Here is a 17,209-nt window from a genome sequence, read left to right as displayed (position 1 = left end):
AGGATGAACTTTTATCTCCACAGATGAAAATGCCATCACTTGCTCTTCAGTGAAGACCTCCATTCAGGGAGTCACGAAACCGGGGAAACGTGCAAATGCACGTTTTTCTTCTCTTGACGTCACTGCTCCCATCAACCCCAAATACGGATGGTGTTCCGTGCCGTGGGCAGAGCCAGGCTGGGCGGCAAGTCTGACGACGTGTGAGACGTGGGTCTGTCTCCGGGGGTGTCTGTGCACGGCGGTGGGGATGGCAGACGTTAACCCCGCCTGGCGGGAGGGCCCGAGCTCTGCTGGGCCCCGCTCCAGAGCATGCAGAACTAGTAGGTAACAAGCTGGGACCCTACGAACCCCTGTCCTAGAACTGGAGTCTGCAAATGTTCTCTGGGAAAAGCCACAGCCGAGAGCTGAGGCAACCACAGAGGAGATGACGTGGCTGAGGGCCAGGAGGCTGGGGGGCCGAGGGCCGCAGCTGGCCACCCATGAAAAGGGGTGAGGCAGGGCGTGGCTCATGGGGCAGGGACAGGCCAGCACTGGGCAAGGGCTGGAGCCCCGAAGAGCCACGAGCATCAGCGCCGTAAGCTGTCCCCAGACGAGGGAGGATGGTCAGGGCTTAGGTGTGAGGGCAGGACGGGGCAGGCAGCTGGTGTGCAGGGGTGTGGGCAGGGGTGATGCCGGCAGGGCTTTGCTGGACAGAAGGCCTCTGCGCAGCAAGTGGCCCTGGGCTCTGGCTCCCCTGCCTTCCCCTGCAATGCTGGGGTCCAAGAGAGCAGGAAGGCGGCGGTCCTGGTGGGGCGGGGGCACACGGGCTGCTCCGGTGCTGTCCATGTGGGCCCGCCCCTCGGCCCAGGTCCCCGCAGCCATCAGAAGCCCAGCACAGGGCGTCTCTGCTGCCCCTCTCTGGCCCAGAGAAGGGAAACCCCACCCCCGCAGGGAAGCGTCTGCTGGTGGCGACGGCCGGGCCCAGGAGGAAAGGGTCCAAAAGTCAAGAAACTCGGGATGTGGGGACTCTTGACGGTGAAGGCTCAGCTCCGGTCACCACCGCCCAACCGGGTGGAGCCCAGCTTCATCCTAGACGGTCTCCTCCAGCATGCGTCAGCTGGGCGGGACGCGGGTTCCCTGGTGACATCAGCGTGGCTGTGAGGTCGGAGGGGGCGTCCCGACCCGCCGCTCCGGGCCCAGGAGGGGTCGTAGCAACGCACCTGCTTAGGACGGGCTCCTGTGCTTTCCTGCTTCTCTCCGGGGCTTCGGACGGCAGCGCCGACCCAGCGCAAACCGCGTTACGTGCAGCCGGCATCGCCGTACAGACGTGTCCGCGCATGGGCGGCGCCGGCGCCGAGGTGGGCCTCTCTCCCACGCTGCCCTTCTGCTATGTGAACGCCGCGAGCCGCTGCTGACCGTCGGCTGCCCAGGCTTCCTTCCTTCTCCCCGCCCTCACGTAGACGTCCAGGGAGCCACGGTGGCCCACGCGTCCCCCACCCGTGGCGGGAAGAGCTGCGGTTGCATGTTCTGGCGCACCACCGGGGCGTCTGACCCGGTCAGCACGCTGCCGCCTTCTTTACACCGTATGCCGTGGACGTCCCACGCCACGAGATACCGCTGTTAGCCCCTGGCCTAAAGGACAACGCCCGTGGATGACGCTGTGTCACCACCTGCGGGCACAACGTCTCGGCCTCTATGCGTCCAGCCACACAAAGACAACAGCAACTAACAAGCCCTTCAGCTTGAATCGCGTCTCCCACCGAATCTGTCCGAACTCGTTTGCTGCTGCCGCAACCTCGCCGTGTAATTGCTGGCCCCGTACCTGACCACGAAGGAGCCCAGGGCTTGCCAAGACCCAACGACCGCCCAAAGTCTCGGAGCAGGAGAGAACAGGGACAGGGACCCAGGCTCAGGACCCACGTCCCCGTCCCTCATGGTCCTCCCTCCCAGCCGCCACGTCACAGGAGAGCGGCCGGAGCTGAGGGCCCCGGAACGGGCTCTCCCCGGCTCACACCTGACGGTCCCCTACAGCCAAACACCCACGCGGACGCACCAGGCTGAGGTAAGGAAGCCGCACCGCCCTCGGCTCCACCGGAGACCTCCACCATGGAGGGGTCCCACGTCCCCCAGCTGAGCCCTTTCTGTCCCCATGGCTGACCTGCTGATGGCCCACAACCTCCGTGCCCGTCACAGCAGGTGGGCAAGGTGCCCTGCCACACGTCACCATGTCTTCCTGGGGGGAGGTGTCCCAGGGCCCGTGTGGGTGCCAGCCTTGCTGCATCGACTCCCGGGTTCGTTTTCAAGCAAGAGCCCTCAGAGGCGAGCGTCCCAGGCAGGAAGACGAGGTGGCTGATGAACGGGAACACGCCCCACGGGCACGGAGCCAGCCTCTGCGGGGGTGCTGGCCGGCACCATCGGTCGGGGACACATCTCGGGCAGAAGAACTTCTCGCCCAAGCGCCAAAGAGACTCAGGCTGGTCCCAAATATCAGGGCCTGTTCCCCCCGCCCCAGGCAGCTCTGGGCTCTCACACCTTCCGGACCCTCTGCACTTCCAGCAAGAGGTCCTCTCCCGAGTCTGAGTCCCGGCATCTGTAGGAGCTGCCGGGGGCCGGCCGGTGACAGTTTGCCAGCCCGAGCACCCTGCATGGCAGGCACGTGCCGATGGGTTCTGCAGCTGGAAGGGCCCGTGTGCCACACGCCCGCCGTGCAGGAAACACACCTACCACGGAGCCTCCTGAAGCAAACTCAGGGGCAATCCATGGGCTGAGTGCCCCTGTGTGCTGGTGGGGACGGCCACCTGCACCAAGAGGCCCTCCTGTGGTGGGCCCCACCGGGAGTCACTGAGGGACAGGCACTGAGGGCTGCGCAGGGAGAGACTGGACCCGGAGGGGCCACGAGGAGGCCATACACCCAGCTGCTGCGAAGCCTCGATGCGGGCACGCCGGGGACTTGTGGGGAATCGGGCGCAGGCGTGCTGGGGCCAGGCGTGGACGGGCAGCCCACCCTGAACTAGAGCCACCTCTGCTCCGCTGTCCCCTGTTGCCATGGGGACTGCGGTTTGGGAGCTTCTGACGCGCTGGAGATGGCCTGCTGGAGGCCCAGGCCTGCGCAGTGGCTGATGGAGCTGAGCTGGGACGCTTGTGCCTGGACGGCAGGTCCCACGAGCCGCTCCCTGCACGCAGGCAGGGGAACACCCAGACCCCTGCCCGTCTCCTCACCTGGGAGCCTGTCTTGAACAATGTCCTTACAAGCCTCCGGTAGCCCCATGGCCACATTTTCCAAACAAGACACCTCCTGTGTAGGCACGAGCTAACAGTCTCATGCGAAGACGTGAGAAACTCACACGGCCAGAAGAGAGACACCACCCGAGCTGTCACGCCGCCCTGTCTGCAACCTGAGCTTCCAGCAGGGGCATGCCTGAACAGACAGCGACCAGCCCCCAGCAGCCCCGAGCTGCACGTCACATTCCAGGGGTACCTTGACCCACACAAATCACCTCCCCAACCCCTGAAGCAGCTTCCAGGTGCTCGGGCCGCCCCCTTTCCTGTTTCCCTCGCCCTGCACCCTGTCTCCTGCCGGTGGAGCCTATTAAAGCTGTGGGCCGAGGGCGGACCCAGGCACCTGTGCCCCCTCACACCACTCAGACCCGCACGGCCGTCTCCGAGGCGGCGACCTCCCTTCCCTAGCCGGTCCGGCCGGCTCCGTGGCCGACACACGGTGCAGTGTGTCCGGTCATGCCATGCTGGTCGCTTCTCCACTCACTTGAAGTAAAGGCCCACCGACACGGGCTCCCCCAGATGCTGATCTGGATGAGGATTTTCTTTGGGGAAACACAAAGAGCTGTGGGCAGTGAGGGACACGGTGGGACATCGGTCGTCAAGAGAGGGCTGTGCTCGGAGAGCTGACCGGCCGCACACAGCTCACATGAGGCAGACTCGCAATCAACTGCTCGTGTGCGGGCAGTCGCGACCATCTGCGATGACACACGTCGGTCACGTCCTGGGAGCGGCTGCTGGGCTCCAACACCCACGGTGGGAAAGCAGCGTCCGCAGCCGAGGGCCGTGCCGGAAGCCGTCAGCAGTCAGAGCCGCTGAAGCCGGTGCCGCCCCCGTCTCACGGACACGGACCTGGAAGGTAAGGCTCTCCAAGTCCCCACAGCCTGGTGGCGACCGAGCGCACCTGGGCCAGGGCACTGTGCCTCAGGACCCCACTCCCGGCGACAGGCAGCTTCTCTGGCCCCGTGTCCAGCCCACCTGGAGGGGTCTGTGTCCCGTCGTAGAGATGGGAGAAAGCACTGATTCCACCACAGCGTTCCTCACGAGACGCCGGTGCGCACGTACAGCCCGCGTGCTGATGAAACTAGACGACTTCCACCTGCCGTGCGAAGGCCAAGGCCGGACTGGGCACCGTGGTCAGCAGCTCGGTCAGCAGCAGAGCGAGACGGACAGCTCGAGACCCGTGGCCTGCATGGCACAGCCGACCCTCCAGCCTCAGAAATCCCCCACCAGATACATCTTGCCCGCGGCAGGAGCAGACGGGAGGACCACCTGGCAGGCTGGTGGTCGAGGCCCTTCCAGTGGGTGCGGAAGGGGTGGGGCTCTGGTTCCCTTCCAGCCCCCGACAGAAGCTGCCGAGCCCCTGGAAGCCTGAGGAACAGTGGCTCGCGGGACCCCTGGGTCCCGGGGAGCACAGAGTGACGGACGCTGTCAACGGCAGGAGGGAGGCTGCACGCCCCGCTTAGCGCGGACGGCAGGACGACGGGCAGAAGCGAAGGTCACCACCGCCACAGTGCGGAGAGGAGCGTGTGCCCAAACCTCCCGGCACGAAGTTCCTGACGTCTCCACAATGCAGAATGTCCCCCAAAGGCAGTGTGTGCCGGCCGGCAGCAGACTTGTTTACTTCAGTTGCTGGAACCGTGTCTTTGTACCCCCCGGCATCATCCCGCCGCTGGGCTGCTGGGGCAGCTCCGGACGACACCTCCCAACCCACCCTGGCTTTCTGCCCGGCAGGAGCGAGGACAGCGGCCCTGACCGGACAGAGCTCCTCTTGTCCCCAGAGTGAGAAACGCACGTTACAGCCAAGCGTGTCAGAGCTGATTCTGCTCTAGAGACAGAGCCTGCCTCTGCTAACCACACTGATGCCTCGAAGGGGATGATTTCGTGGTCTCTGGTCTGCACAGGACGAAGGTTTCTCAGGATGTTCAAAGGGTCCGAGGCCTCTTTCTACCCTTTGCTTTTGAAGTGTCATCTCAGTCCCGTCAGACAAGCTCAGCTCTCCCGTCGCAAGCCATCACGGGCGCAGGACACCGAGTGGTGGGACTGGAGGACAAGCCGCAGCGACCGTCCTGAGCTCCACTTCACGCTGAACCCACTGTCTCCGGCCTCCGACCTCCGACCGGCCACCCTGGCCCGCGCGGGACACCCGTATCCTCCGTTCTTGCTTCCATGCCTTTGTCTCCTGCCCGGGGCAGCTTCCCCGCGGGCCTTGTTCTGGTGTTCCACAGGCCTGGTGGAGGCTGAGGCAGCCACCTCGCCCTCCCGTGCCATCCACTGCCCGCACGCTCCCTACTGACCTCTTGGGCAGGCCCTTGCCCATCCACTGGGGCCCTACAGGCTGGCCACGCCTGGTGACCCCTCCACCTGGCACTGTCCAAAGCCACTGGGCCAACAGCAGAACCAGCACCCGGGCCACACACCGGACCCTCAGCAAGGCTGGTGTGCAGGCGGCGGCCAGCTCGGCTGGAAATGACCGCCGAGCCTGTGCCCGCCCTCCTGCCGTGGGTGGGTCAGTGCGCCCCCGCCCCGCCGGGAGCACCCAGCTCTGCCCCCTCACCGCACAGCCCACTGGCTGCTCTGGCCGGAGCCTCCCCATCTGGGTGGTGAGAGCTCCAAGAGCGACACCGGCCTGCGTCTGACGCTCTGACTCTACATTTCAGGGAAGTGTGCGGGACATCGTGACTCTGCAACTCTATTCATTTCTCACAGGTGCCTCGTTCCCCCACACACGAACACAAACTTCCTACCAAGTGGGCCCTTTCTAACATATCCAGGGCACCCTGCTTATTTTTCCCCCAAAAAGGACAACTTCTTTCCACACGGGGTCCACCAGGCTGTCTCACCCTGAGTCAGAAAGCAGTGTCCACAGGCAGGTTCTGGGCCACATGTGGCCGTGACACACACACACACACAGCCCCCTGGACGCTTGCTGGCTCCAGAGGCGTGTCCCCCAGCGGGCGGCCCAAGGTGGACGGACACGGTGGGAGTGTGCCACTCGTGCCGCAGCGGGGTCTCCCCTCCCCCTGCCCAGACCGGGAGGCCTCCAGGGTTCAGATTCCTGTCGTAGGCGTGGCTGTGGGGACCCCAGGAAGGCGAGCGGATTCCCTCAGCCAGAGGAAGGCCAAGCCTGAGAGCTCCGTGCAGACACCGAAGACACAATCCCACACGCAAAGCCTGATTTGGGACTGATTTTGGATTCCAGCACGCAGCCCGTGCCCACCCTCTGTCCCCAGGACCCTCTGTCCCTGGGGACTCTGCCTCGGCCTTTCTGCCGGCCGGCTCTCCTGTGACCAACCTCCCCTCCCCTTCCAGCCTACCTAAGACCCTCCCAAGGCCAGCCACTCTGTACAGACTTATCTGGAGAGGGACCCGCAGGGTTATGTCTCTGAAAGACCGGCTAGGCTCCGCAGGCAGGCGGCTGTCCCCCGGTGCCGACGTCAGCCCACGGCCTGCGCAGTGCCGAGCCCGGCAGAGAACCTGAGGAAGCCGGAAGCACTGACGTTCATGCGAGAGCGGCAGCTCGGACGGCTGGACCGCGTGTGTGTCCCGGACGGGCTCGTCTCATAGAGCCCGGCTGGACTCAGTTATGCTTCCCGAAATGAACACGGCTGCCCGCTTGACGCAGACTCCAGGAGGCCGGGCAGCATGCCCTGTCGCGGGGGCTCTGGGGTCAAACGTCATGTGTACGGAGCACAGCTGTGCCGACCTCTCTCTGCAGTCTGCGTTCCAACCCCCGAAACCCGCCCTCGAGGCCTCGGGGTCCAGGGATGAGCCCCGCATGGGCATCCAGGACGGCGTCTAGAAGGGACAGCCTCGCTCTCCTGCGTGCAGACCCTGCGTAAACCACAAGCAGGAAGCAACACAGCAGAGAGGACACGCGCCAACTCCTACAGACGCTGGACAGGTAAAGGAGTACTGAGCCAGGCTGCAGCCACAGGACTCGGGGAAAGTCAGCACGTCCTTGAATAAGGAGATGTTTGAAATGGCACGAGCTGCCTCCCCAGCAAGATGACAGGAAGAATGGTGCCCAAAGGGCAAGCCTTAGAGGTTCTGTTTGGACAAGAGTGAGCGGGCTGACCCGAAGGCCAGAGGGAGACCGCCGCCAATACGGCCAGCCAGCAGCGACACGGTCAGCGAGCGAGTCGAGCCGCCACCCGGCAGAAGCCGGGCCCCGAAAACCCAGCGCTCGGGCACCAGGAGAGGGTGGTCCACGCGGGAACAGGTGATCTCGGGGGCAGGGCCACATACAAGGGCACACCCCGCAGTGAGTTGCGGGAGCCCAGGGTTTGGGGTTTGGTGTGGGGGCAGCTGCACAGGGGACGGCAAGCGTGCTTTCTAAAAGATGACGCTGCTGTATGCTCTCCGAAAGGAGAAATGCAAAAATGGACTAGAAACATGCTACTCAAGAATATACCAAGGAATACCAAGGAAGTGAAGTAGGAAGAACTTCTCCGTCCTGCCCGATTCGATCAGAGGCCGCGGCCAGCAGGATGGACAGGAACCAGACGTCCGGCCGTGGCACCCTGCCGCGTGTGCAGGTAGGACTGTGAGCCCGGGCAGGGAACGCTCACCAGTAACACATCCCGCCAGCGGCTTCTCCACACCCGGGGACACAAAAGCTCCTACTTGTCATGCCCGCTCACTTCCCACATTCACTGGTGCCTTGTGTCCACGCGAGGTCGTGCATTCAGAAGGACGTCAAGGAAAGAATCACGGGACATGAGGAAGTGGCTCCAAAAGAGGAGAAGGGGCGGCACGCAGCCATCTCGACGGGCACACCGGACGTCTGGTTAGAACCAACGCGGTGTTCACGGCAAGCCTGGTCGTGAGGTTTTGTACCATGTGCGTGAGGTCAGCGAGCAAAGCCCTTTGAAGCCCATCAGTGGGCTGTGTCCCCTTCACTAGTCAGGAACCCACGAGGGCCTCAAACGTGCCAGCAGGCCCCGAGGGAGCGCACCGCAGTGACGGGGTCTGCAGGAAGTGACCCGAGCAGGTGCCCGGCACCCACGGCACCCCCACCCTTGAGCAGGGCCTCCTGGATCGGACCACTCGGTAGCTTGCGACAAGGCCTCCATGTCGCCGGGAAACAGGAAACCACAAAGAGTTCCTTTCCCTGAACACGCTCGGTGACTTCATGTCCCTCCTGGCCCCAGCGCCCTCGCAGCCCCGTACGCGGAGCGGGGCAGCGTGCGACCGCTGAACCCTAATAGTCACGAAGTTATTTTTCGTCCTCTTTTTCCTGCACAGCCTCAAGTGCATCCAGAATAGCCTGAAACGACTCACAACATAGAAGAACTAATTTTCTGGAACTGTGCCCGTGTGTCGCCGTTGGCACCCTCGGCTCGTACCGCTCTGAGCTCGCAAGGCTGTTGTGCCGCAAAGCCAGGTCTCCAGAAGGTGGGGGCCGGGACACCCAAACGTCCACCTGTCGGCGGCCCCCCCTTGGCATACGGAACTTTGGTAACAACACAAACACGTTAAAATGCCCAAGAAGCTGGATTTGGGGTGATGGACCTCGTTTTCCCGAGGGAGCAAGGAAAGAAGCGAAGGTCTCTCTGTTTCACTGACTCACGGTCGGTGAGTGTGCGCTGTGGACTGTCCCCGAGACGCAGCTGCCCTCCGTCGCAGCAGACCCCACCTGGAAAATGTTCCTTCCCAGCCCTGGGATGAATGGCCACTTGGAGAACAGCTGGGACGGCTCCGCCTGGAAGACGCTGTACCTGACTGGGGCTGGAATACGGCCGATTGCCCCTTGTGCAGAGCAGCTGGATGGGAGAATGGGCGCGGCAGGGGAGGAGGGCGGTCCGGGCCACCGACACCGTCCTGTCCTGTTTCCAGAGGAGAGCGCGGTGACCGAGTCTGTAGGCCCTGCTGGGGCCTCCGGGCTGGGGGACACACGGCCCAGCTTTGCCCAGTTACACCAGGCACTCTGGCCTCACCGTAACACAAGGCACTGGCATGAAGCCTGGGACTCTCCTCAGAGCAGGAACCGGTCAGCTTGCTGGAGGTACGATGTTGTAAGGGATTCACCCGCAGCCAAAATTACTGGCTCTGGAGTCCGCACTTCCAGGAAGAGTTACTATCGGCACCAAGATACCCCACGGGTAACACTTAGCAACAACGAAAATGGCAGACCAGAGGCTCATCCCACGGGCTGAGCACGGGAGCCACGCCCCAGCCCGGGCAAACCGCGCTGGCAGGGAGAGGCTCCAGGTCTCCAGCCAGGCCAGGAGGAGTCCCCGGGGCTCTAGAAGCAGAGCTGTGACCATCCCTGTTTCTGTTCAACGCTCCCTCTGGCACCATCTTGGCCTCTGACAGACAGAAGCACACACTGCCCAGGACGCCGGGGACGCCAGGAGCGACAGGTGGTCATTTTGTCCACTCAGGGGCCGGGGGCTGCCGCAGGCCCGAGACCCTTGCTCGCCAGGCACGAGCCTCTGTCTCCGAGGGAGCCGTGTGGTCCCCGTCCTCCGCCGGCAGCGGGCGGGCCTCATGACGACCACGAGGCCCCAGCCGTGCCTGCCGCCCCGGCCGCCCATCTGCCCATTAGATGGTGGGGTGCCGGGGAGACTGTGCGTTTCCTCCACCCGGTGTGCATGTCCACGCGGGGCTGTGTCGACACGGCCTTACCTGTAGCCTGCGCCACGTCTGCCGCCGTCAGGTTCCGGACACTGGCGCTCACTCTGAAGGTCACGGCTGGTCCCAGAACACTGGAAGAGACGAGAGAGAGCTCAGAACCGCCCCAGCATCCCGCGTGGCTTCTCTGTGGCCACACGGAAAACACCCACACGCTCAGAACGCGCGTGAGGCCGCTACCACGGTGGGGGTGACCTCCGGCCCACGGCGGACTCTGCCCCTCAGTCGGTCATCCCACCGTCCTGCTGTGCTCTCGGAGCCGAGCCGCAGTGCGTGTGACACGTCCAACCGACCCCAACCCACCAACAAGGACGAGCAGAGGTTCTCGCAAAGGGAACGGTCACGGTGACGGAGTTTAGCACTGGGCTCCGATGGGAGCACCAGGAATCAGAGGCAGAAAGAGCAGAGACGGTATTTCAAAACCTCTTGACAAGACCCGCTTAAAAACTTACCAAAGTCACTAAGAACGATTTAGTATAAAAATAACTAGCGGGGAATTGCCAGACAGGAATGATTAAAATCTTCAAAGCTTTTTAAATACTATGTTAAGTATAAGTTTGAAAAAATACGTCCCGTCTGAAATCGTTTCATTCAGGAAGAGGAGCAGGCGAGGACAGGGCTGGTCCTCCAGCTGCCTGGGCTCCGGCTCCAGTTGCCGGGACTCCCCGAGGGAAGTGCGACCCTCCATCGGCTTCTCCCTCTCGCGAAGAAGGTGCACAGCCCGGAGCTGGCACCCAGAGGGCACAGAAGGCCATGCAGCTCGCAGGGAAGGCTGTGTCCTCGCCCCCCGCACAGACGCCGCTGTGCCTCTCGGGTCCCAGAGGTACTGGGTGCCGCCGGTCGGACAGATGCCCTTCCCGTCGGTCACTGCGGGCTCCCGCCGCTGTCTGCAGCAGGCACTGCGTCCCACAGTCCTTCGGCCCAGGACCCTTTCACTATGCATGGATTCAACGCCCGGAGCAGAACCACCGTGCGTCACCTGCTGGACTCCTGTGTGGCCGGGACACCGCCTAGCCAGTGCACCTGCTACATTCCAGCGCCAAGGAAGCTCGGGACACCAGGGCCGTCCACAGTCTTCCCAGGGACAGCCACCCGCCCAGTCTCTATCAAGCTGCCTACCTGCCCTACAGGATGCCAGCTGCCCGCGGTCCTGACCCGGCCCCAACCCAAGCGCCAGTCTCCCACCCAGTCTCCCACCGTCTCAGCACTCGCCAGAGCCATTCGTAAAGACGCCGAGAGTGAGAAAGGTGCCGGGAGCGGTACGTAAGCCCAGGGCGAGCAAAGAGCCAGGCCATGGTCAGCAGGAGCCACGTGGAGACGGAGGGGCCCCCGACACCTGGTAGAACCCAGCCGGGGCGAACTGCCCTGCCTCTCCCCACATCCCCGCTCCTGCTCCCGCCTTCCCCCCGTCGTCCACGCAGAGCCGAGCTGAGGCTCCCGGATGCCCTGTGATCTCCGCCGGGCCTGCTCTGGGCCTTGTGACCTCTCGGGCCCTCAGATAGGATCCAGGGTCCCCACTCTGGTTGGGGGCTCCCGGAGCGCTGGCTCACCTCCCCGTGGGCTGGCTGTTGCATGAGGCCCTGCTGGGTTGGATCCTTGGCCGCTGCGGGGCCCCACCATCGTTGTTGGATGTTTCCTGCGGAAGCCTCAGCACCACCTCGGACCCAAGGACACCTCCTCCAGGCAGTCCCTGGCCCTGCGCCCACAGCTCTGTGCAGCAGCCACACATGGCCCAGGGGCTTCCTGTTCCATTTCTTTGTACAAAAAATGTCCACACGGCCCTAAAGTCCTGCTGAAACTCCCTGAAAATGCCACCACGTTCATCCTCTGTCTGGGTTCCCACTGCCTGTGGCCGGAGCCACGTCCAGGCCTGACATGTCCCCAGGGGTGCCCTCCAGGCCTGCCCACTCCCTCCTGCCCACCAAGGCTAAGGGACCCACGTGGCTCTGCAGGCCTGTGTGTGATGCCGCCGGCCCGCCGGCCCCCCTTCCGCTCCTGCTGGAGGCTCTGTCCCCAGAACGATGGCTGTCCCCACCTCACACAGGTTGGTTTTCCTGCTGCCCGTCCCCCCGGCTCTACTGCCTCTCAGGGTCCCTCTTGGGCTGACCCCACCACTTGCGCTCTGACCACAGTGGACCCTCCCCCAAGCGGACCGTGGGCAGGGCCAGGAGCGCACGGCACTCAGCATGCTGATGTTCCCGCAGGATGTCCGCGGCTTCCCGAGGGCAGCTGGCTCGGGGAGGGCGTGTAGGCTGTTGGCCAGCGCCGCACACACGCGGCAGGCGGCAGAGTCACGGCTGGGACAGAGTCGTGACACAGCATGTCGCTGTCCTCTACGCCGAGAGGAGGTCCTCGTTAACACAACAGGCTTCACCTGCCGTCGGAGGGGCACTAGGACTTTGGGTCTCTGTGTGGTTTTGTAACGTTTCTCTAAACATCCAAGAACTCACAGGCAGATGGCACTGCCCTCAGGTGCCCGGCGTTTTCTCTAAGGACGCTGCAGGCCTTCCTGGTTTTTGCTCACCGGGTCATGGAGAAGACCATAGCTCATCTGCCGCCGTGCCCCGTGGAGACAGTGAGAGATGCTGTGTGACCCGGCCCGGCCAACAGGGGACACATCTGACCTGGGAACGCGCTGGTGACCCAGCCCGGCCAGCAGGGGACATGCCGGACCTGGGACCACGCCCGTGACCTGGCCCAGCCAGCAGGGACACATCGGACCTGAGGCCACGCCTGGGACACAGGAAGCACTCCTGAGTGCCAGCTTCGCCATCACGGAGACTGTACAAGGCACGGAGGACAGTGCTGCCCCGTCCTGGCCCAGGCACCCAGCCCGTCACCTCTTGGGCTCACAAGAGTCTCGTGAAGGAAGGAAAACCAACCCACAGAGCAGAGTCAGAGAGGATCAGCCACCCGAGCCAGTGCCACGACAGGGACTCGGACCTGCTCTTCCCCGACGCCTGTCCTAACGTGCGACACGGACATCCGCACACAGGCCTCGCAGCGGCGACCCTATGTGTCGTCCCCTCGGCTAACCCTTCAGCCTTGCCGGACTCCGTTCACGGCTGACGGTAGGGAGACCTGTGCTGGCCGAGGCTCTGACTTCCATCCCCGCCGCAGCTGTGGTGTGAAGCCAATGCCCAGGGGCTCTGGGCAGCGTCCTGGGACACGAGGAAGGGAAGGTCAGGCAGGCGGGCAGAGGCGCAGGGTGTCCTGCTGGCCCTGGGCGCCTGGCTACACACCGGGACCACACAGAAGCCCCCTGAGCTCCCACCAGGGGCGTCTAAAACCAGAAGCTCCTCCACCGAGCACAGCTGGGTCCCGGGGGGCTGCGGTGTGCCCTGGGCCTCCACTCGGAATACGCCAGGCCCCCAGCCGCACCAGGATTTCTTGGACAAACGTTTGCGCGGGCAGCAGGTCGCCCGGAGCCAAAGTACCACCCAAAGGAACCCGCAGGAACCCCTCCAAGTGCCAGTCCCTCGGGGATGCCAGAACCCGTCTCCCCTTCCTGCTTGGTCACCCTCAGAACTCACGCCAGCCTCTCGCGGTTACTTGCACTAACAGTAGTGCTTCCGGCCCGGGGCTGTTTGCCAGTCGTGGGTGGACACGAATGACTTCATCTAAGCCCTGGGGGCTCTGGCCATCGGAGGGTTCCTCCCTTCCAGGGACGCGTGGGCTGGTGGCCAGGGGAACCAGAGGCTGAGGAGGCTGACGGGCTGCTGTGTCGGGAAGTGTTAGCAGTGCTAGATACGAGGGTACATTGAGCGCCGCACTGGGACGTGCCCGGGCTGCTCCCCTCACTCTGCGGGGCCTCCTCCAGCACGGGGGAGGCCGTCTGGGCAGAATGTGCCCTCTCGGTCCGCAGCCGGCAGACCACTAGGAGTTTGCAGACGAAGCTCCCTGCTGGGCACTGCGGCTACCGCTGTCCATGCGCATCGCTTGGCTCTCAGCCCCACACAGCAACACAGAGCAAACTGTCCCGTCTCTCCGGCTGTGGACAGGGATCAGCTCCTTCGCAGATCTGTGCAGGAATGACTTGCTGGCCGGTGGCTGAAGGAAGGCCTTGCCACCCTGCCCTTCGAACAAACCCATCACTGCGGTGGGCAGACAGACCAACAGACAGACTCCCTTCCAGACACATGTTTCGTGCAGAGCGACAAGGTGAGGTCGATAGTTCTGGCTGTACCTGCTTCACCGCTGCGGGCAGGCACGAGGGCGTCGAGGTGTCTGGACCCACGTCTCCCGCTGGGAGGCCCTTGGCACGCTCCTCTCTGGGCTTTCAGGCTTCCCGTATCCCGCGGGCGGGCAGCTGCGGGGCAGGTGCTGCCTCCCTGACACGCCAGGGGAGGGATTCTGGGAGCAGCGGCCACCTGAAGCCGGCCTAGTGTCTGGCCCCGGGCCACCCCGTGGCACAGGCCCGCACACAGCAGACGCTCAAGTAACAATCAAAGCCTGAGATCCACGACGGCAGAGCAAAGAGACTGGCCGGAGCCCAGAATGGACGCAGCCTTGCAGTGAGTCGGGGAGGGGCTTCGGGGAACAGGTACCAAATGCCGCCGCTGCCACCTCAAGGACTGAGTCCGGTTCCCTGGGGAAGGAGTTCTGTGGCGTTTTCAGTGCGAGCTCCTAGAGCGTGCTGGGGAGGATGAACTCTGCGGGCACCTGGGTGGCTCTGTCAGTTGGGCGTCTACTTCCCGCTCGGACCGTGATCCCCAGGGTCGTGGAATCAGGTCCCGCATCGGGCTCTCTGCTCTGTGGGGCGCCTGCTTCTCCCTCTAGCACCCCCTTGCCAGCGGTCTCTTTCTGATAAATAAAATCTTAAAAAAGAAACAGAAAAAGGATGAACTCCGAAGCAAACGGCCGCCTCCCAGAACCTTGCCGTCAGCAGCAGCAGCCACTTGGCGACAGCGTGGGCCCCGGGCCCCTCCAGCAGGACAGACCCAGTGGGTGCGGTGTCCAGCGGAGAGCCTGGAGCCAGCAGGAGCAGCGACCCCTGCACCCGCCTGCGAGCACCCAAGCACACGCCGCTCCCAGACGGCCTCGGAAGGACGTGCAGGTCCACGCCATGATGAGCTGCTGTGGCTCCCGTGCTCCCGGCCTGGCTCAGCCCAGCTTCCTTGCGGGTCCCCTAAGGGAACGCCCCAGACCTTCGCTCCCTGCTGGCTTCTGTCCGTGACACGTCAGTGCCACAGACACGCTTGTGCCTCTTCTGTGCTGGGGCTCCCTGCAGGGCTGTGGACCATCGTGCTGTCCCGCGTCCTCCGTTGGGAAGGGGTGCTCTAGACCCTTCCCTGGGGTCTGTCAGGGCTCAGTCGGGACTGCGTTCCCGTGTGGACAGCGGGACGGGGAGGAGGCCAGATGACCCTCCTGAGACTGTCTCATCTCACTTACCAGCGTCTCAGTCTTACCTCGGGGCGAAGTCTTCCCCCAGGCCCTGGGCATATCGGGGAGCCCTGCGGGCCCACAGCCGTCACAGAAAGCCTGTGTGCAAGGCTGGCCCTGGGCCCAGCTGGGACTTCGGCCATGGGCGGGGGGATGCCCGCCGTCCACCCCCAGCCAGCGGCGCTCCCTGCGCCTTAACAGCTCAGGCCACGCAGGACGCAAACGGGTGACGGGGGGTGTGCCTGGAGCCGCTACCGTCTTCCTCCTGGACCATGTGGCCTGGGCTGTCCTGACCGTCCCGTGCGCTCTGCGTCTTCCAATGCGTGGGGAGAACCGTCCTAGGCATGAGGCTGGCGCAGAAAAGGGGTTTCTGTGTTCATCAGAAAGTAAAAGCGAGGACAGAAGCCTGCAGCCCTGCAAAGTCTGAGACGCAGACGCAACATCTACCATCCGGGGCGGCGGGAGAAGCCTTTCTCTGTCCTGTGCAAGTCACTCATGAATAAATAACGGGAGTTTCTGGTGCGGAGCCCAACATTCCAACTTCATCGATACAAAGACTAGTGTTTAGATTAGGAAAAAATCACTGGAACGGACACAGAGGAGCCTCGCGTTACAAGGGAACACCCGTGTTTCACCACGAGACAGAAAAATTCTATTCTTTGGCTTTCAGGTTCTCATCCAGATTCCACCAGTAATCGTTGGAAACACGCTACGGTACATTTTTGCTATTTGCCGACTGACGTAAGGTCAATGCTCCTGTGGACTCGGGGACGCTGGACGCGGGCTCCCGGGGGAGCGCAGGCCTGGGCTCTGCCAGCCTCCGCTCACATCTTCACTTCTTGCACGTGGGAACACCAGACTCTACCTGTGCGTGGGGGCCGTTTCCAACAGCGAAAGCCCAAAGACGCGGAGAACGTAGCCAGAAACAGTGACAAGCACGTGCTGACGTGTGGGCCGAGAGAAGAACGCAGCTGGAGTGTTGCTCAGGCTCAGCTGGGAACACGAGCGTGAGATACACTGTTCTTCTCCCTCTGCATCGGTCTTCAAGCGATCGCAGAGGTGCCCGACTCATTTCTGGCTTGCAAATGAACTTGCAAATACAGTGAGAGTCTACTGTGTTTCCTAGAGTCTGTGGGACGCATGTTCACACACATCGATGACCTTACTGCTTTTGTCACGTTCTCGAACCTAAAACCGTCGGGAGAGCCTGGCCCGGAGTGGAAGGGGCTTGTGCTGCGCGCGCCCGTCCTTCCCAGCTGTGTGCTTTCAGCGCACGACGCTCCTGCGCCTGCGAAGTGGGGATGATGATGGCGATCGGGGAAGGGGTGGGTGTCCTCTACACGGACCCCATCGGCTTCTGCCCCATCCATCCAGAGCGGCCTGATGCCCCTCCGGTCTCTGCCGTGAGGTCCACACTCCCAGGACTCCGTGGGCACCCATGGCTTCTGCATGCCACACTGCCTCGTCACGGAGGCGCTGTCCTCGGTCTGCAACAACGTGGTGGATACAAGGGGCAAGACCGGCGGCTTCTGTCCTGCCTGCACGGCTCTAGGATGGCGAGCTCACGATCGCCTACGCAGGGGTCGTCCCGGGAAGACCCGGCCAGAGCCCCACAGCCTGCCTGCTGCGAGACGCTCTGCTCTGAGAGGCCCGATGTCACGTGACTCAATGTTCCTGGAGGACCACAGCGTTCCTGGCAGCCCAGTCCACCTGCGGTGGAAGAAAGGCCACTAGGTGGAATCCACCGGCCCAGAGGCAAACCCTTCCTACTCCAGCAGAGACTGTCCCCAGGGTCTCAGCCGGGGAAAGCCCCGTGGGCACACCCGTCCCACGAGAAATGCTCCAGGGGCCCCTCCTGGACACCGTCTTAGGAGAATGAAGCCACACACCATCATTGGGGGTCGATTCCCTATTGGGCCAGAAATAATACAAAAAG

General features: G+C 63.5%; 1 protein-coding gene across 1 annotated transcript in view; it reads right to left on the bottom strand.

The window, feature by feature from the left end:
• Positions 1–17,209, bottom strand: part of PTPRN2 (protein tyrosine phosphatase receptor type N2) — a 612,016-nt gene that overhangs the window by 350,517 nt on the left and 244,290 nt on the right. The window contains exon 9 of the mRNA XM_045086284.1: positions 9,886–9,965. Coding sequence (XP_044942219.1) covers positions 9,886–9,965 — 80 coding nt within the window. The remainder of the gene's footprint in view (positions 1–9,885; positions 9,966–17,209) is intronic.

This window comes from Mustela putorius, unplaced genomic scaffold, assembly GCF_011764305.1.
Source record: "Mustela putorius furo isolate JIRA1106 unplaced genomic scaffold, ASM1176430v1.1 tig00000929_pilon_pilon_pilon, whole genome shotgun sequence".
Classification (NCBI taxonomy): Eukaryota; Metazoa; Chordata; class Mammalia; order Carnivora; family Mustelidae; genus Mustela; species Mustela putorius.
Note: the sequence above shows the minus strand (reverse complement) of the source record. Positions and strands in the feature narration are given on the sequence as shown.